We start from the raw sequence: 19,983 nt of genomic DNA, 5'->3' as shown, positions 1-19,983 counted from the left end.
AGCTTGGGGCTCAAACTCACAACCCTGAGATCAAGAGTTGCATGTTCTTCCAACTAGAGCCATCCAGGCACCCCAGTAATTTCCTTGTTTTGGTAAGTATATCATGGTTACCTAAAATGTTAACATTAGGGGAAGCTGGTGAAAGGTCTATGGAAGTCTATTATTTTTGCAGCTTTTCTATGTTAAAAAGAAAACCATACAGGCACCTGGCTGGCTCAGTCAGTAGAACATGCGACTCCTGATCTCCAGTTTGTGATTTTGAGCCCCACTATGGGTGTAGAGATTACTTTAAAAAATGTTAAAAGAGGGCGCCTGGGTGGCTCAGTTGATTAAGCGACTGCCTTCAGCTCGGGTCATGATCCTGGAGTCCCGGGATCGAGTCCCGCGTCGGGCTCCCTGCTCAGTGGGGAGTCTGCTTCTCCCTCTGACCCTCCTCCCTCTCCTGCTCTCTGTCTCTCATTCTCTCTCAAATAAATAAATAAAAATCTGAAAAAAAAAAAAAATTAAAAAAAAAAAAATGTTAAAAGAGGGTGCCTGGGTGGCTCAGTCGTTAAGCGTCTGCCTTTGGCTCAGGTCATGGTCCCAGGGTCCTGGGATCGAGCCCCGCATCGGGCTCCCTGATCCGCGGGAAGCCTGCTTCTCCCTCTCCCACTCCCCCTGCTTGTGTTCCTACTCTCGCCCTCTCTCTCTCTGTCAAATAAATAAAATCTTTAAAAAAAAAAAAAGTGTTAAAAGAAAAAGAAAACCACAGGCCCAAGATGGTATTACTTAGGGCAAGTCACCAAACCGGGACTTAATACTTAAACTAACTGCACTCTCAGTCTCCCTCATAAATGTAGTCCTAAAATATTGTCAGGAATTATCTGGTCCGCACCAAAAACGTAATCTGTCACATGGGCCTTCTTCATCCCCCAAAGGAAGGTGAATCCACTAGTAATACCTAAGATACTTTTGTCCCCAAATGAAAGTGACCTCACCAATAATCCTTTTTTTTCTGTTTATGACTTCCTTGCCCTGCACTTAAAAACATTTCCCATTCTGTAGCCCTTTGGAGCCCCTCTTTATTTACTAGATGGGATGCTGCCCAATTCAAGGATCCTTTAATAAAGCAAATCAGAGTTCAAATTTACTTGGTTGAATTTTGTTTTTTAACATTTGTAAGATTAAAATTACTTCTAAAACAAAAATTTAGGAAGAAATCTCTAGTCCTGGGGCGCCTGGGTGGCTCAGTCAGTTGGGTGTCTGCCTTCGGCTTAGGTCATGATCTCAGGGTCCTGGGATCGAGCCCTGCATCGGGCTCCCTGCTTAGCGGGAAGCCTGCTTCTCCCTCTCCCTCTGCTGCGCCCCCTGCTTGTTCTCTCTCTCTCTCTGTCAAATAAATAAATAAAATCTTAAAAAAAAAAAAATGAAATCTCTAGTCCTGATAAGGCATAGAAATAGGAAGATGTTCACCTTTAGCCCAGAAGGCTAACCTATAGCCTGTATAGTTCCTTTAAGGATCACATAGAGCTGGTTGCTACATTTTTTTTTTTTAAGATTTTATTTATTTATTTGACAGAGAGAGACAGTGAGAGAGGGAACACAAGCAGGGGGAGTGGGAGTGGGAGAGGGAGAAGCAGGCTTCCCTCCAAGCAGGGAGCCCGATGCAGGGTTCGATGTGGGGCTCAATCCCAGGACCCTGGCATCATGACCTGAGCCGAAGGCAGACGCTTAACGACTGAGCCACCCAGGTGCCCCAAGAATTCTTTCTTTCTTTCTTTTTTTTTTAAAGATTTTATTTATTTGACAGAGAGAGACACAGTGAGAGAGGGAACACAAGCAGGGAGAGTGGGAGAGGGAGAAGCAGGCTTCCCACGGAGCAGGGAGCCCAACGCGGGGCTCGATCCCAGGACCCTGGGATCATGACCTGAGCCGAAGGCAGACACTTAACAACTGAGCCACCCAGGCGCCCCTCCAAGAATTCTTTCTTGACCATAATCCTCAACAATCCCACAACAGTCCTGTAATTATTCATATGCAAATAAATTCACCTTATAGTAAGCAAAAGGTTATATTGAACAGTACTCTGATTCAATTTTTGTGAAAAGAGTATAGAAAAAGAATGGAAAGGCCGAAATATGATATATGATGGGGCAAATCACAAATCAGTGAAGTTTGTTGATAGTGTTGTTTGAGTCCTCTATATCCTTATCAATCTCCAACTACTTGTTCTATTAATTACAGAGAGAGGAGTATTAAAGTCTCCAAATATAATTATGGATCTAGTTTTCCTTCAATTCTACCAGATTTTGCTTCATTTATTTTTGAGTTCTATTATCAGGTGCATCCATATTTAGGATAGTTATGTCTTCTTCATAAATTTCATCTTTTATCTTTATGTAATGTCCTTTCTTATCCTTGGTAATTTTCTTTGATCTAACGTCTACTTTGGGGGCGCCTGGGTGGCGCAGTCGTTAAGCGTCTGCCTTTGGCCCAGGTCATGGTCCCAGGGTCCTGGGATCGAGCCCCACATCGGGCTCCCTGCTCAGCGGGAGACCTGCTTGTCACTCTCCCACTCTCCCGGCTTGCGTTCCCTCTCTCGCTGTCTCTCTCTCTGTCAAATGAATAAATAAAATCTTTATTAAAGTAAATAAAAAAGTCTACTTTGTCTGATAACAACATAGCCATGCCAACTTTTGATTAGTGTTTGCCATATATAATTTTTCCATATTTTTACCTTTAACCTACCTATATCATTATATTTAAAATAGGAATCTTGAAGGTACTGTACAGTTGGGTCTTGTTTTTGTTTGTGTTTTATCCATTATCAAAACCGCTTAAGGGGCACCTGGGTGGCTCAGTCATTGGGCGTCTGCCTTCAGCTCAGGTCATGATCCCAGGGTCCTGGGATCGAGCCCCGCATTGGGCTCCCTGCTCCGCGGGAAGCCTGCTTCTCTCTCTCTCTCACTCCCCCTGCTTGTGTTCCCTCTCTCGCTGTGTCTCTCTCTGTCAAATAAATAAATAAAATCTTAAAAAAAAAAAAAACCCGCTTAAAAGCATAGAGTTGAACAAAAATCAAAATGGCTGTGCTAATGTTTCAGCAAAGCTTGATTGATTGATTTTATTTATTTGAGAGAGAGAGAATGAGCAGGGGAAGCAGCAGAGGGAGAGGAAGATGCAGACTCCCCACTGAGCAGGGAACCTGACGCGGGGCTCTATCGCAGGACCCTGAGATCGTGACCTGAGCCAAAGGGAGACACTTAACTGACTGAGCCACCCAGGCACCCCCAAAGCTCCATTTTAAAATAACCTTTTTCCTCCCTTCTGAAAACCTCCCCTCCTCCCTTCTTAGCCTTTTGTTTCAGGAACCCTGTACCACCCTGAAGACATGACAAAGGAAGGTGGGAGCAAATACACAGTTTCTGTCAAAACCAGCTAGATCCTGTATTTCCCTATGACCTACCACCCCCACCACCCACCGCCCACCCCCACCATCCCTTCCCTTGACCAGGCTTGCAGTTTTTTGAAGGCCATAGCCTGCTGTAGTCTCCTTTGCCTGGCAAAGCAAGAAAGCTATTGTTTCTCTTTATTCCAAACTCTGTCTTGGAATTATATTTTGGCTCTGAAACACGGAGTTCGGTTTTTGACAACACTATGACACTGTTTTTTAATTGTTTACATCATTCACTTTTTTTTTTAAGTAAACTTCACACCCAACGTGGAGCTCAAACTCCCAACCCCAAGATCAAGAGTCATATGCTCTACAGACTAAGCCAGCCAGGCACCCCTACATCATTCACTTTTTTTTTTAAGATTTTATTTATTTATTTGAGACAGAGAGAATGAGAGAGAGAGAGCCCATGAGAGGGGGGAGGGTCAGAGGGAGCTCCCTGCTCGGCAGGGAGCCCGATGCGGGACTCGATCCCGGGACTCCAGGATCATGACCTGAGCCGAAGGCAGTCGCTTAACCAACTGAGCCACCCAGGTGCCCCATCATTCACTTTTAATGTAATTATTGATAAGGTTGAATTTAAGGCCTACAATATTATTTGTTTTCTCTTTGTCTCTTCTACGATTTGTTCCTTTGTTTCCCCTTTCCTGCCTTCTCTGGATTATTTGAATATTTTGTAGCATTCCATCTTAGTTTATCTGTTGGCATTTTAGCTATTTGCATTTTTTTTTGGTGGTTCTGATGAGGGAGCAGAAAGCTAGCTGAGGACAAAGCACAAGCTGACACCCTGCAACCTTCTCCCCCACACCGCACTCGGGGGTGGGATATGTGTGACATTCCTCCAGGAAACTTCCAACTATCTTAATGTTAATGCCTTTCTAGAGGGAAAAACAACCTTAACTTGACAATGGCAAGGCCTCAGGTATCCTGTGAGTCTTGAACATATGAAAATCCTTTTGAAACCTCCCTTTTCCTTACCTCCCCCAACTCCCAAGTATATAATCAGTCACCCCACACAACCCCCATGCAGCCGCTCTTTCTGCCTATGGGTTCTGTCCCCATGCTTTAATAAAACCATGATTTTGCACCAAAGACATCTCAAGAATTTTTTCTTGGTCATCAGCTCCAAACCTCACCCCACCAAAACTAACCTACATTCGAAAACTACATCAGTTCCTCTAGGGATTATGGTATACATATCTAACTTTTAGTAGTCTACCTAGGTTAATATTTTACACTTCAAATAAAATATAGATGCCTTACAGTCATATAGATCCCTTTACCCATATGTATTATATCTACATACATTGAAAAACCCTCAGGCAATGTTATAGTTTTTGCTTTCTATGTTCATGCTGCAAAAATTACACAGGGAAACCTCACTAAAAAGGAATTGGGAAGCCAAAAGTTGGAGCTGTCATGGTGTACCACTCCAAGAATCATCGATAACAGACTCTAACAGAAGAATCTAAATAGGAAAGAATCATCAATTACAGGCCCCAACAGGAAAAGATGGAAAATTGCATCTCCCACAAGAAATCAACTGTCCCTGCAACTCAGTCCATGAGAAACTGTCATCATCCCAAACTCTTACTTTACTCTGGTGGAATTTTGTTCAAAACACTCCTTCCCAACTTCCTCTTTCTTCCCCATAAAATAACATCCCTCTCCTCTCCTCTGTTTTTTGGCTAGCTAATGGTTTTGCTGTAGCTTGTTTACCCCAAATTGCAACCCTCTGCTATTCCCGGATAAACCTATTTTTGCTGGTAAAATAACTTTTAAAGTCAACAATGCATATTTTATTGGATTTAAGAGGAAATGTTAGGATACCAGTTATCCTTCTGGTATCATTTCCTTTCAGCCTGCAGAACTTCCTTTAGCATTTTAATAGAGTGGGTATGCTGGTGATGAAGTCTCTTTTTCTTCATCAAAGAATGCCTTTCCTTTGCTTCATTTCTGAAGGATACTTTTGCTATATAAAGAGCTTTCATTTAGTGGGTTTTTTTTTTTTCTTTCAGCACTTTAAGGATGTTTTCCTACTCTCTTGTAGCTTCTATGATTTCTTTTTTTATTTTTATTTTTTAAGAGATTTTATTTATTTATTTGACAGAGAGAGACACAGCGAGAGAGGGAACACGAGCAGGGGGAGTGGGAGAGGGAGAAGCAGGCTTTCCGCCGAGCAGGGAGCTCGATGTGGGGCTCGATCCCAGGACCCTGGGATCATGACCTGAGCCGAAGGCAGATGCCTAAAGACTGAGCCACCCAGGCGCCCCAGCTTCTATGATTTCTAATGTGAAATCCACAATCACAGGAATCATTGTTCTCTTAAATGAAATGTTTCCTTTTTAAAATTATTTTTTAGGGGTGCCTGGGTGGCTCAGTCGTTAAGCATCTGCCTTCAGCTCAGGTTATGGTCCCAGGGTCCTGGGATCAAGACCCACATCAGGCTCCCTGCTCAGTGGGAGCCCTGCTTGTCCCTCTCCCACTCCCCCTGCTTGTGTTCCCTCTCTCGCTGTGTCTCTCTCTGTCAAATAATTAAATTAAAAAAAAAAAACCTTAAAAAAATTTTTAAATTATTTTTTCTTGTTGCTTTCAATATTCTCTTTCTTCCTTCCTTCCTTCTTTTTTTTTTTTTTGGCAGGGGGCAGTTTTCTGCAGTTTGTTTAGGATATATCTGGGCATAGTTTTCTGTTGGGGATGAATGACCTTCCTGATTTTGTAAATTTGCGCCTTTTACCAAGTTTGGGGAGTTTGTGGCCATTATTTCTTCAAGTATTTTTTTTCTTTACCAATCTTTCTCCTTTCCCAATGCTTTAATGACACAATTTTAGACATTTTGATATTGTCCCATAGGTCCCTGGGCTCTTTAATTTTGATCTTTTTATTCTGCTTATTCTTCAGCTTGATCTTCATTCAGCTTTACTGATTCTTTCCTCTTATTTTATACTGCTCCTGAGCACATCCATTTGGTGAACTCTTTATTTCAGGTATTTTTCAGTTCCAAAACTTGCATATGGTCTAATTTCAACTTCCAGTTTTAATTCCCTACTGAGAGATCTATCTTTCCATTTCATTTGTGTTTACCTTTACCTCATGGAGCATAGTTATAATAGCTGCTTTAAAGCCTTTGTTATTTGTAACATCTGGTTCATCTCAGGATTAGCATCTGGGTCTTTTCCTTTAAATGTTGGTCATCGTTCACATTTGCCTGATTCTCTTTATGTCAAATAATTTGGATTGTGCCCTGGATATTTTGAATCTTATGTTATAAGACTCTGGGATTTATTAAAATCAGCCGGAAAATGTTGAATTTTTGCTTTATCAGCAATCAAATCAGCTAGGTTTAGACTGTTAAGTTCTGCCTCATTTTCTGTGGATGATGATTCCAATGTCAGTTTGGTTTTATTTTATTTTATTTTATTTTTATTTTATTACTTGAGAGAGAGAGACCGGAAGAGCAGGAGCTGGGGGTGGGCGATAGAGAGAGAGGGACAACAGACGTTCCGCTGAGCAGTGAGGCTACCGTGGGGCTCTATCCAGGACCCTGAGATCATGACCTGAATAGAAGCTGGAGGCTTAACCAACTGAGCCACCCAGTCGCCCCTCAATATCAGCTCAGTTTTAAAGTCTGCTATGGTGTTTGGGTCTACCTGACACATGCATCACTCAGAGTTATTCTAGAATTTGGGTGGTGGTTTATATTTATTTTAGTTTCCAAACCCTTTCCTATGCTTCTTTGGCTGTTTCATATTTGCTCATGAGGGCGAGCCCAAGACTTATGTGAGTTCATAAATGGAATTCAGGATCCTCTTCTTCAGTTCTCTCCTCACCAGGATTTCCCCCCACACTCTTGGGCACCCAGCAGCTCTTTTTCCTAGTTTCTCTGGCCAGAAATTTGGGGTTCTTTCAGAGTCCAGTTCTGTCCCACTGGGGCCACCTTTAGGGTGTAGTAGTGAGAGGAAAACAACAGAAAAAGTAATTGAGATTCCCCCCCCCCCACACACAGTCTTCAGACAGAAGGGGCCTTTTTCTGACTTCTCGGCCAGGGAGACTTTTTTTTCTAAGTTTGTGCTATTGTGCAGTTCCATGCAATGGGGGATGCTTTCCAGGCAAAGTAGCGGGGAAAAGATTAGTAGAAATGCCCTGAAACTCTTTGGTCAGGTAAGGTTTCTCTTACTGGTCCTCTGGCTAGAAATAGGGGGGTGGGGGGAGGGTCCTGGAGTTTTGCTGTTTGTGCTATGGTATAGTTCCAGGATTTGGCCTGCTCTTCTGTCCAAACTAGGAGAAAATGTAGGGGGAGAAAACACAAACCACACCTCTATTACATAGATACCATCATTCGAGTTTTTATTTGAGTGCTCAATCTGCCTGCTATTGTTTACTTTTCAGAGTTCTTAGGTAGTTGTTTTTGAACTCTATTCAGAGATTTCATTTGTAGTCAATTGGAGAGATAGGCTGTAATTGGCTTACACCAGCTTGAGCAGCACCAGAAACTATATGAAATTTTAGGAAGGACAAAACTGTAGAAACAGAAAGCAGGTCAGGATTCTAAGAGTCTTGGGTGAAGAGAGGGAATCAACCAAAAGGGGCACAGGGACTTTTGAAGTAATGGAAATGTTCACTATATTGCTTGTGTTGATGGTTATAGAATTGCATACATTTGTCAGAACTCATTGAACGTATAATGGGTGTATTTTATCGTTCATAAATTAAATCTCAATGATGGTAATAAAAAGAAAAAAACAGGACATACCAAGTCACACCTACCAGAATGGCTAAAAATAAAAAGGATTCATAATATCTCTGCATTGGCAAGAATGTAGAGGAATTGGAACTTCCACATACTACTTGTAGGAGTATAAATTAGTATAACTAGGGCGCCTGGGTGGCTCAGGCGGTTAAGCGACTGCCTTCGGCTCAGGTCATGATCCTGGAGTCCCGGGATCGAGTCCCGCGTCGGGCTCCCTGCTCGGCGGGGAGTCTGCTTCTCCCTCTAACCCTCCCCTCTCTCATGTACTCTCTCTCTCTCTCATTCTCGCTCTCTCAAATAAATAAATAAATCTTTAAAAAAATAATAAAATGAATAAATAAATAAATAAATAAATTAGTATAACTACTTTGGAAAACTGTTTGGCAGCATCTACTAAAGTGAAACAATAGGACAACCTATCACCCAGCAATTCCACTCCGAGGCATATTCCCAACCAGAAATGCATACCAAGATGCAACCAAAGCTATATGCAAGAATGTCCGTAACAGTCGTAGTCATAAAGGTCCCAAAGCATAATCAACCCAAATACCTACCAATAGTAGAATGAACTGAATTTGGCATTTTCATACAATGTGATTCCAGGCCGAACAAACGACTACTTACACAAAAAAAGGATAAATCTTAAAAACACAGTGTTTAGCAAAAGAAGGCAAAAAGAATACACACTTAAGAACTCCATTTATGCAAAGTTCAAAAACTGGCAAAAGGAATCCATGGCAATAAAAATCAGGACAGTGTTTGTAAACCTTTGGAGGAGAGATGATATTGACTGGAAGGAAACAGAAAGGGAGCATCTTGGGAGTGCTGTTAATATTTTGTTTTTTGATTTGTATATTTGTGATGCCCCCTTCCAGAATGGAAAAAAGGCCTCCCGGAGGCCAGGCCAGGGACCCCAGAGGACACAGAATAGGGGGTTTTCTTCCAGGGGGAAGAATCAGGGTCTTTAAAAAAAAAAAAAAAGTCTCCTAATCACTAAACTCTACCTCTGAAACTAATAATACACTATATGTTAATCAATTGATTTTAAGTTAAAAAAAAAGAAAATACAGAAGCCTCCTCTGTGGTCAGGACAGAATTTCGTAAGTGCTGTACTGGAATCTGCCTTTTCCTTTGAGAATCTAGTCTCCGCTCACCACTGTACATTGGGAGCGGGGGTGGGGCTCAGAAGTTGCCCTTTAGCTTCAAGGTCAGTGGATCCCAAGTTTTCTCCTGTGACTGGACAGGAACTGAGCTACGCCTTTGGGAGGGGCGTGCAGCATGCGTGGGAAGGAAAATGTACAGATATCCAGGGGCCAGAGGGTGTCTGCCACCAGTGCTTCTTCTCCTCCAGAAGATGGAGGTCTTGCTGGGAAGCGGGGTTGGATCCGGGGAAAGGCCCCTGCCCGGACAGTGCATCTGAGAGGCGACACCCCAGTGACGGCCAGCAGCCGGCACCCGCCCCCAATGGAGGCGCCTACAGCGCTGTCCGGGGTCCTCCCGGCAGCCCCGCCGCCCCAGCCCGAGCGCCAATCGCGCGGCTAACCACCAGCGGCAAGGTAGATGCCAGGTTCTCATCACCTCCCTCTCGCAAGGCCGTCGCCCGCCCCTCCCGGTGTAAGCGCACCCACTTCCGGTTCTGCACTACGCATGCGTGCTGCCCCACCGCCTACATCTCCCAGAAGGCCGCGGGACGCGGCGCAACACCTCCTCCCGCAAAGTCGCGTTAGCTGCGGCGGCGTCGCCCTCTACCGGGGACAAGGGGAGACGACAGCGGATCCTGGACGTCAAGGTCCTCGAGGCGTTCAGGGAGGATCCCGATCGCAGGGCTCTTAGGTGAGCCCACAGGTGAAAGGAAAAACCATCAGCGGAGTTCGGCCTCCAGCACAGGCCAACAAGAGCCTGAAATCCACCGCAGTCCTCACTGGATTCACCCTTGCCAGCTACACGCAGAGCACCCAGCCGGCCTGCAGGGGCGGTAGAGACCTTTATCTGGGGACAGATTTCCTTTTGGCCAACCTAGGTGTCTTACTAGAGTATTTTTTTTAATACAAGGAAAAGTCAATAGCTTAGAGACAATTTGTCTAGAAACGAATGAGGGGTAACCCCCTCAGCCCAAGATATGTGAACCTTAGAAAATATTGCATTTATTGGATTTACTTTTCCTCAACATTCTGTCTACAACATTTTCAAATATTCAGAAAACTTAACAAGATTGTGTGAGCACCCACGTACCCTGACCCTAAATTAGACAATAAACATTTGACAATATGTGTTTTATCACTATACATCATTGGGTTTATTTTGATAAAAATCAAATGGGAGTAAGAGTGACTGGATTTAAACAGACACAGCCTGTGCCTCAGATTAGCACAGATGCTTTCTAGCTCTGTAACTGAAGTAAAAAGACCCCAACTCTCTCAAACTCACCATCAGCTGAAGATCGGAGTAATTAGAGAGCTGTGTGAGGACTACATTGCTAGTACTTGTGGGTTCTACACACACGCTAAACCCTCAATGCAAATTCACTACTGTTTAACTACTAAGGCCTTTTTTCTTTTTTTTTTTTTAAGATTTTATTTATTTATTTGACAGAGAGACACAGCGAGAGAGGGAACACAAGCAGGGGGAGTGGCAGAGGGAGAAGCAGGCTTCCCGCTGAGCAGGGAGCCCGATGCGGGGCTCAATCCCACGACCCTGGGACCATGACCTGAGCCGAAGGCAGACGCCCAACGACTGAGCCACCCAGGCACCCCTACTGAGGCCTTTTTAAGAAGAACTGCCAGAAGTGGAATTCGTAGATGCCAGAGAAAATAGTATGAATAGTTTAAATACTTTTATATATTATGAAATCTCCCTTCATACTTCTTCCACCTGCATTCGCCAGCAGGTGTTTCTGAAGTCAGGTTCTTGGGACCAACAAGAGAAATGAGGCAGGGCCAGAAATCAAAGGCACAGGCAAGGATATCTTGGGGTGACAGCTCAAGCTGAAGGAAGATAGTACTAACACAACGACTAAACTCACCCTTCCTAGCTGTGGAGAGGCCCTGCTTTTATAAAGTGCCCCTCCCCTAGGGTTCCCACTCAGGTCCAATATGCTAACGAGGGAAGGGGGGAATGACTCATTCTGATTGGTCAATATTGGCAGTCAACTCAGGCAACTCATTGGTGCTTTCTGCATCCAGGGTCCTCTGTTTTATGTCTGGCTTATATATGGGATTGGCCGCATCCTGGCTGCATCCTGGTTCTGGTCTTTGGTAGAAGCCCTGTAACAAAGCACCCTAGGTACACAATGTTTTTCACCTGGGACTTCTTCTGGTAGTCCCTTTCATGTCTCTATTGTTTCTCTTGCTGTTTAACAGCTTAAAACAACATGCATTTATTATCTCATTGTTCCTGTGGGTCTGAAGTCTGGCTTAGCTGGATCTGCTGTCTTCAAGTCTCCAAAGGCTGCAATCAAGGTTTCAGTGGGCTATGTTCTCATCAATAAACCTAGCTCGGTTAAGAATGTGCTTCCAAGCTCATTCAGATTCGGACTGAATACATTTCCTTGCAGCTGTGGAGTTCACGGCAGCTTGCCTCTTCCAAGCCAGCAGAAGAGAGTCTCTAAACACTCTTTTCAAGACTTCAGACTGACCAAGTCAGGCCGACCCAGAATAATCCCCCTTTTGATTAGCTTAAATCAACTAATTTGTAACCTTAATTACATCTTCAAAATCTTGTCGTCTTTGCCATACAAGCTAAACTAATCATGATGTAATATCCTTAGTTTCTCCGTGTTTTGTTCCTCCTGCAATTTCCCAGCACTTCCCTATTCTACCTGCCTCAAATGGTTTATTGGGGAATAATACTGGTAAAAGAGAGAAAAAGAATAAAAGGGGAGGAAGCAGGATTGGGGAGGAGGCATGGTCCGACCACAGTGCTGCCCAGCAATAAGCTCCAGAGCAGAGACTGCCGGTTAAAGGAGCGTCATGTTAAGTGCAAACATTCAGGCTTCGGACCATATCCTTACTTGCTTAATGGCCAGGGCTGCTAGGAAAGGAGCGTGACCTTGGCTCCTAAAGGAGCTCACAGCTAACAGCAGGCCCCTCCTTGAAGGGGAATTTGGGCAGCAGCCAAACAAAATCTCTATCCATGGCACTTTCTCCTCCGTTGATATACATATTCCTTTTAAAGAATAAGATCCTGGGGCGCCTGGGTGGCTCAGTCGTTGAGCGTCCGCCTTCGGCTCAGGTCATGGTCCCAGGGTCCCATGAGCCCCGCATCGGGATCCCTGCTCGGCAGGAAGCCAGCTTCTCCCTCTCCCACTCCCCCTGCTTGTGTTCCCTCTCTCGCTGTGTCTCTCTCTGTCAAATAAATAAATAAAATTAAAAAAAAAAAAAAGACTAAGATCCTTCACTCAGTTTACAAGGCCATGATGGCTGATCTGAGCCCTGTCCCTCAGCCTCATCAGTTCTAGCCCCTTGGTGTGTGTGGCCTCTGATCTTTCAGTTCCTAGACTTCCTAGATTTCCATCAGGCACAGAAAGCACAGTACCCAGGGCCAAAGATACTTTTTTTTTTAATTTTTTTTTAAAGATTTTATTTATTTATTTGAGAGAGAGAATGAGATAGAGAGAGCATGAGAGGGAGGAGGGTCAGAGGGAGAAGCAGACTCCCTGCTGAGCAGGGAGCCCGATGCGGGACTCGATCCTGGGACTCCAGGATCATGACCTGAGCCGAAGGCAGTCGCTTAACCAACTGAGCCACCCAGGCGCCCAACTTGGGCCAAAGATACTTTTAAGGGTCCACAAAAATGGTATTTCTTTTAAAATTAGAAGTGAAAAATGAATATAATCCCATCTGGATTATATTAATCTTTATACCAATACAGTCATAAAATATAACTTTCTATCTTTTTTGATGAAAGAAGAAGCCCATGAAAGCCAAAGTGCCTCAAGCTTGGGAAAGAAAGTCACAATCTGCACCTACTGTGTTGATCCTCACACTAGGTTCTCTGCCATGATCAGACTCCTCTGCGTATAGCACTCTTGTCTCTACCCCTTCTTCTAGTTAGCACCTCATTTCTTCAGATTTTCTATTGCTTTCTGTGACCCCTAAGTGTATAATGTCAGCCCAGACTCTTCCCTGAACTCCTGACTCAAATAGCTGCCTACCTCCTTGACACTCCACTTGCAGGTCTAATGAACATCTTACCAAACCAAACACTGGTGCTTCCCCCATCTCCAGCCCCTTTCACAGCTTTGCCTGTGTTGGTCACTAGCATTTTTGTTCTTTCCCTGGTGCAGGCTGAAACCTCATTGGTATCCATACTCTCCTAATTCATATCCTGCATGTGATTGGGCAGCAGGTCCTGACAGCCTCATGCTCAAAACTACCAAGAATGCAGCCTGCTTTAACTTCCTTCCTAGCTGCCAGCATCTCTCACAGTGATCATGTCACCAGCCTCCCTGCGTCTATCCTTATCCCCAAGTCCATTTCCCCACAGCAGCCAGAGAGGTCCTATAGCACCACCCTCCTTTGCTTAAAAATTTCACGAGTTTCCGGGGCGCGTGGGTGGCTCAGTTGGTTAAGCGACTGCCTTCGGCTCAGGTCATGATCCTGGAGTCCCGAGATCGAGTCCCGCATCGGGCTCCCTGCTCAGCAGGGGGCCTGCTTCTCCCTCTGACCCTCCCCCCTCTCAGGCTCTCTCTATCTCATTCTCTCTCTCAAATAAATAAATAAAATCTTAAAAAAAAAATTTCACGAGTTTCCAACTCCTTCAGGGTAAAAGTCCATACCACAGCCTGAAAGGCCTGACCAGGTCAGCTGCTGTTGTCTTTCTGAGTTGATTGTCCACTCCTTTCCCTCTGACTCACTCAGTTCCAGCCACACGGGTTCTCTCCCTGGTGCTCTCACATGCGCAATATGCTCCCACCTCAGGGCCTTTGCACATGCTGTACCCCTTGCCTGGAACACCTTTCCACCAGATATCTACCCAGCTCATTCCTTCACCTCTTTAGGTCTTTACCCATACCTGGCACATACTAGATGCTTTTCATTGATTGAAAAACAGTTAATTGAATTGTGACAACTAGTGACAACTGAACAAGTCTTATCTGAAATGTGATCTCTCTGAACATTTTAGCATATTTATTTTCATTAGTTGTTTTTTTCCCTTTGTGCTTTTTTTTTGCCCTATTTAAGATCATACCATATAGAATTTTTCTTATATTATATCAAGATTAAAAACAATGACTATTTCTGTTTTGACCAAAAGCCATTGGTAACTGGGAATATGTATCAGTTATTACCATAAGAAAATGGTGCAACAAACTGCCCTTAAAATTCAGTGGCTTAGGGGCACCTGGGTGGCTCAGTTGGTTAAGCATCTGCCTTCGGCTCAGGTCATGATTCCAGGGACCTGGGATAGAAACCCCGCTTTGGGCTCCCTGCTCAGCGGGGAGACTGCTTCTCCCTCTTCCCCCTGTTCTTGCTCTCTATCTCAAATAAATAAATAAAATCTTAAAAAAAACTCGGTGGCTTAAAACAATAGTCATTTCATCTGGCACATAAACCCCCGGGTCAACTTGGGGTTTGCTGATCTAAGCTGGATTTAACTGAGCTGGCCTTCAGGCTTCATGAAGAGCAGGTCTGCTCCCTTTGTCTCCCATCCTCCTTAGACCAGTGTGTTAGCCATCTTGTTCTTGTCATGGCAACGGCAGAAACATGAAAGGGTAAGTCCAACACAACAGCACATTCCACACCTCTACTCACATTACAGCTGGTAACCCCCTTTTTGCCAAAGCAAGTCTCATGCCTTAGTCCAAAGTCAGGGGCAAGGAAACATAGTGTGTATTAGTTATCCACTGCCATGCAAAAATTACCCCAAAATATAGTGGCTTAAAACAAGAGTAGTAAGCTTTTTCTATAAAGCCAGATAGTAAGTATTTTAGATTTGGTTTCTGTTGTAACTACTCAATGCTGCTTTTGTTATAGACAATAAGTAATGAACGGACATGGCTGTGTTCCCATAAACTCTGTGGACAGTGAAAAATTTGAATTTCATACAATTTTCACATGTCATACAATACAATTCTTCTTTTGATTTTTTTTTTTTAGCTATTTAAAGGTGTAAAAACTATTCTGTTTGTGAGCCATCCAAAACCAAACAAAACCAAAAAAAAAAAAGATAGCCAACTAGATTAGGCCTGGAGGCTGTAGTTTGTTGACTCCTAGCTTAAAACAACAAACATTTGTTATCCTCACAGTTTCTGTAGGTCAAGAATTTAGGAGCAGCTTAACTGGATGGTTCTTCCTTAGGGTTTCTCATGAGGCTGTAATCAAGATATTGTCTGGGGCTGTGGTCATATGAGGCTTAGCTGTAATAGAGAGTACGTTTTACAAGTTTATTTATGTAGTTGTTGGCAAGAGGCCTCAGATTCTCATTCCTTGAGCCTCTGTACAAGGCTACTTGTGTCCTCATAACATGGCATCTGGCTTCCTCCAGAATGAGAAGAGAAACAATCAAGACTAAAGTCACAGTGTCTTTTATAATCTACTCTTAGAAGGGATGTACCATCATTTCTGCCACATTCTATGAGTCACACAGACCAATCCTGGCACGGTGTGGGAGGAGGGAACCACAGAACGGTGTGAATTCCAGGAGTGGGGAATCACTAGAGGCCATCTTGGGAGCTGCCTATAACACAGCACCTATTTATTTTCTTTCTACTTGATCTCTTGTGAAACATGGTCTGTCAGCCTGTGAAGTTTTCCATGGTCTGGATTTTCCTGATCACACCCTCATGGTACAATTTAGGATGTTTTTCTGTCATCTATGTTCCCTGAAGTTTGCAGGACAGGCTTCTTTCTTGCCTAGAGTCATTCCTGCCTTGGTATTTTTGGTTACACTGTACTCATGACCTGACATCTCCATTCTACACCTCCTCCACACAAGATTCCTTGAGGGCTGCAGGCTGCAAGTGTCCCTTGGATGAATCTTCCTTAAGGACTATAGGCTACATACATCTCTTATGTCTCTCAGTTGAACAGCCAAGTAATTCAGTAAGGAGAAAAGTGGAAGCCCCATGACTGCCAATGAGCTCAGGTCACAATGCTGGGAGGACCAGAGTTCAAGACCACTGGGACTAGAGTGTCCTGAAGATGATATTACTGGGGCATAGAGGATTACTCTGGCATCAAGGTGAGTCACAGAGCAAAGATTAAAGAGAAAAGAGTAAGACTGCTTCAGTAATCCAAGTGTGAGGTACGAGGGTCCAGACTCTTCCCTCATAGTTCCTTTTAACTCCATCGCCTCTGTTCGTTTACCAACACTATTCAGTTCCTACTCAGTGCCAGGCAGCTGTTGTGCTACGGGGCTGCATGTTCTCTGGAAAATCTTGATGTATACAAGTCATCATCACACATCAAGATAAGCACGGCAAGTGAAAAGAACAAGAAAATATGAGGGAACAAAGAAGAAAGGACCCAAGGTCATAGGGACTATATTAGTTTCCTATTGCTGCTATAACATTACCACAAACCTAGTGGTTTAAAATAACACAAATTTATTATCTTATAGTTCTGGAGGTCAGAAGTCTAAAATGGGTTAGTATTCCTCCTGGAGACTCTGAGGGAGAATCCATCTCCTTGCCTTGTCCAGCTTCTAGAAACCACTCACACTGTGTACTCCATGACCCTAAATCACTCCAACTTCTAATTCTATCACCAAAACTCCTCTGATTCTGACTCTCCTGCATGCCTCTTACACTTTTGAGGACCCTTGTGATTACACTGGGCCCACCCACATGATCCAAGATAAACTCTCCATCTCAAGATCGTTAACTTAATCGCATCTGCAAAGTCCCTTAGGCCATGTGAGGTAGCATGTTCTCAGGTTCTGGAGATTAGTACATAACATCTTTGGGGGACTATTACTGAGCTCGCTATACAGCTCAAGAAGGCCTCTCTGAGGAGGTCAGCTTTAATCTAACCTCTCAGGCATGAGAAGGAGCCAGTATATAATGAGCTGGGGAAGAGCATTTTGGCAGAAAGAGAAGTGCTAGCAAAGGCTCTGAGGTGAGAAGAATTTGGTGCAATCAGATGTCAGGCAGTGAGGACAGAATGGATGCGTAAGGGGAAAGAACAGAAGGACGAGGCTCAGATGTGCCAGGCCTTATGAACACTAATTAGGAGTTTGAGCTTCTGAATGCAATAGGAAGCCACCTGGGGCGGGGTCACCCTGGAGAGTGACATGATCTGATTTACATCGTTAGAAATTCATGGCATGCTGTGTAGGAAAGATCTTCAGCAGACATATGGTCACAAACTTTGGAAATTTAGAAGCCGGAGGCTAATGATCTCAACTTGGAAATCATCCACATACCAGTCAAAAGTGAAGTGGTGAGGGGTATGAATTACCTCAGACAGCTGGTCAACAAATAATGTTGGCTCTCTCATGCCAGATGCTGGGGCTAAAAGGATAAACAATAGATGTGGTATTTGCCTGTGTGTATCTATCATCATAGCAGAGGTAGATATTCTAGAAAAAAAATAAAAATATTTAAGAGCAAGGATTGGTTAAGTTTAAGTAGGAAAATGACACAATCTGGCTTACATTTTTGAAAGACTGTGCTGGATACCCTGTAGGGACAGAGGTAAGAACAGAAGAAGGAATGACAGTGAAACCGCTACTGTGGTAGTTCCTCTGACAAGTGCACTGACTCGGCGTAGCACAGCGCAATGGAAATGCAAAGGAGACCAACTTAATGTATACTTAAGGTGGACTCAAAATTTGGTGATTGAGTCAAAACGGAGGTGGAGGGTCCATGGCTGCTGGCAAGAGCAACTGGGTTAATGGTGATACTGTCCACTGGTAGAGTAAGGCCAGGATAAGAGCAGGTAGGGATGTGGGATTAGTATTCAATTTTGACAGGCTGTGGTGGTACGATAAACAGAGATGCTCAGCAGACAGTTGAATGTGTCCAATGCTCAGAAAAGAATCTGGGATGAAGCTATGCAAGTATGATCTATCAACTTTAAAAATGGTGTTTGAATCCAGAATGAAAGAGATTACACAAGAAGGAGAGAAAAAAAGGGCTTGGGACTAGTCCTCAAAGAACTGGGGTCCAAAAGAGCATCTAGAAAAGGAGAGGGAGGAGTGAGCAATAGCTTAGACTCATCTATCTTCCAATCAGCCACCTCAAGGGGCTGGGTTCACTCTCTCTGCTCACAGCTCAATCACTCCTTGCAAGGCAGATTTGAAAACAAATCCACATGCTTCCAATGTGCTTCTTCACTTATTTTCTCTCCAGTTTTTCTCTAAGCACTTAAAATTACTTTTTTTTCCAGATTGGGAAACTAGACTCAAAAGTAAAGAGTTAACCAGAAAGCAGGACATTTCTCTTAGAAGCACAGGCTGTCTTGAAATAGATTCACAAAGGATGAACTATATCTCCCCATCTTTGTCAGAGACCAGAAATGTGAAGCCCACTTTAAGAAGGGGCAGGAGGACCATGAAAGATAGGGGGAACATATCAGGAAACACTGATTCAGGACAGAGGCTGCAATAATAATGAATTTGGGGGGAAAGTTGATTAGAACTTGATCCTTCTTCCACTGCAATGACATCAGAGAAGTCATACTCTAGAGAGATCATATAAATGTAATGAATATAGAAAAGTTCAAACAGAGCTCAACCCTTTTAACTGACAGCAAATTCACTCAGGAGACAAATTTCAGAAATGTGTTGAGTGTGGTAGAGTTTTCACTGAGAAATATTGCCTTTCATAGGTTTCAGAACTCATACAGGATAAAAACCATATAAATGTATAAACACAAATTATCCCTTACTCGGTATGAAAGAATTTACACTTAAGAGAAACTTTAGGGGTGCCTGGGTGGCTCAGTGGTTAAGCATCTGCCTTCAGCTCAGGTCATGATCCCAGGACACCGGGATCATGACCTGAGCCATAGGCAGATGCTTAACCGGCTGAGCCACCCAGGTGTCCCAATAAATAAAATCTTTAAAAAAATAAAACCTTTTAAAAAAAGAGAAACTTTATGTTTGCAGTGAATTCAGGAAATAATTTTCAAGGACGGACTGCTTTACTCTACATCTAAGAATTTATAAAGAAGGGAAAGACTACAATGCAATCATTCAGGAAAAGTGTCGTGCTTTTCTCCTTCCTTTCTCAACACCACAGAATGCACACTGGAGAGAAACCTATGGATATACTCATTGTGGGAAAGGCATTAAACATAGCACTTATGTTGCTACGTCAGAGAACTCATACTGGGAAAACCCTAAATATGTAATCAATGTGGAAAAGCCTTCAGGAGGTGTTCTCACTTCTTTCAACACAAGAGGACTCATACTAGAGAACACTATGAATAGAGTCAATGTTGGCAGGCTTTCAGCTATGGCTATCACCTTATTTGACCCTGGGAAATTCATATAGATTTGAGAAACTCATTAATTGTAATCAATATGGAAAAGCTGTTAGTTGGAGTTCCATTTTATTTGACATCAGAAATAAACCACAAAGGAGGCAGAATCCACAAAGTGTTTTTGACCCATAAACAGGTATCTGCATGTGACAAGACTGCACTTGTGGTTCCCTGCAGTCATGGATAAGCAATTATGTTCTACATATGCCCTTGATTTGCCATAGAAACACCATTTAATGGGACTCAGGGTCTAGGCATGATGGACAATGTATCATAGAAATGACTGCCATAGATAATAAAATGTAAATGTTATAACGATACCTTATCTTTCTACAACGTATATGCATTAGAGAACCACCAAATTTTAAGTGTCATAT

The 19,983-nt window shown here is 43.4% G+C and overlaps 1 protein-coding gene across 7 annotated transcripts in view; it reads left to right on the top strand.

The window, feature by feature from the left end:
* The window catches only part of LOC110581909 (zinc finger protein 135), a 110,187-nt gene that overhangs the window by 59,566 nt on the left and 30,638 nt on the right, over positions 1-19,983 (top strand). The window contains exon 3 of one of the 7 annotated variants that reach the window (XM_044911406.1): positions 6,873-6,887. The exons of the other annotated variants lie outside the window; for them this stretch is intronic. Coding sequence (XP_044767341.1) covers positions 6,873-6,887 — 15 coding nt within the window. The remainder of the gene's footprint in view (positions 1-6,872; positions 6,888-19,983) is intronic. 7 annotated transcript variants of the gene reach the window in all.

The sequence above is a fragment of the Neomonachus schauinslandi genome, chromosome 16 (assembly GCF_002201575.2).
Source record: "Neomonachus schauinslandi chromosome 16, ASM220157v2, whole genome shotgun sequence".
Taxonomy (NCBI): domain Eukaryota; kingdom Metazoa; phylum Chordata; class Mammalia; order Carnivora; family Phocidae; genus Neomonachus; species Neomonachus schauinslandi.
This window is presented reverse-complemented; position numbering and strand designations above follow the sequence as displayed.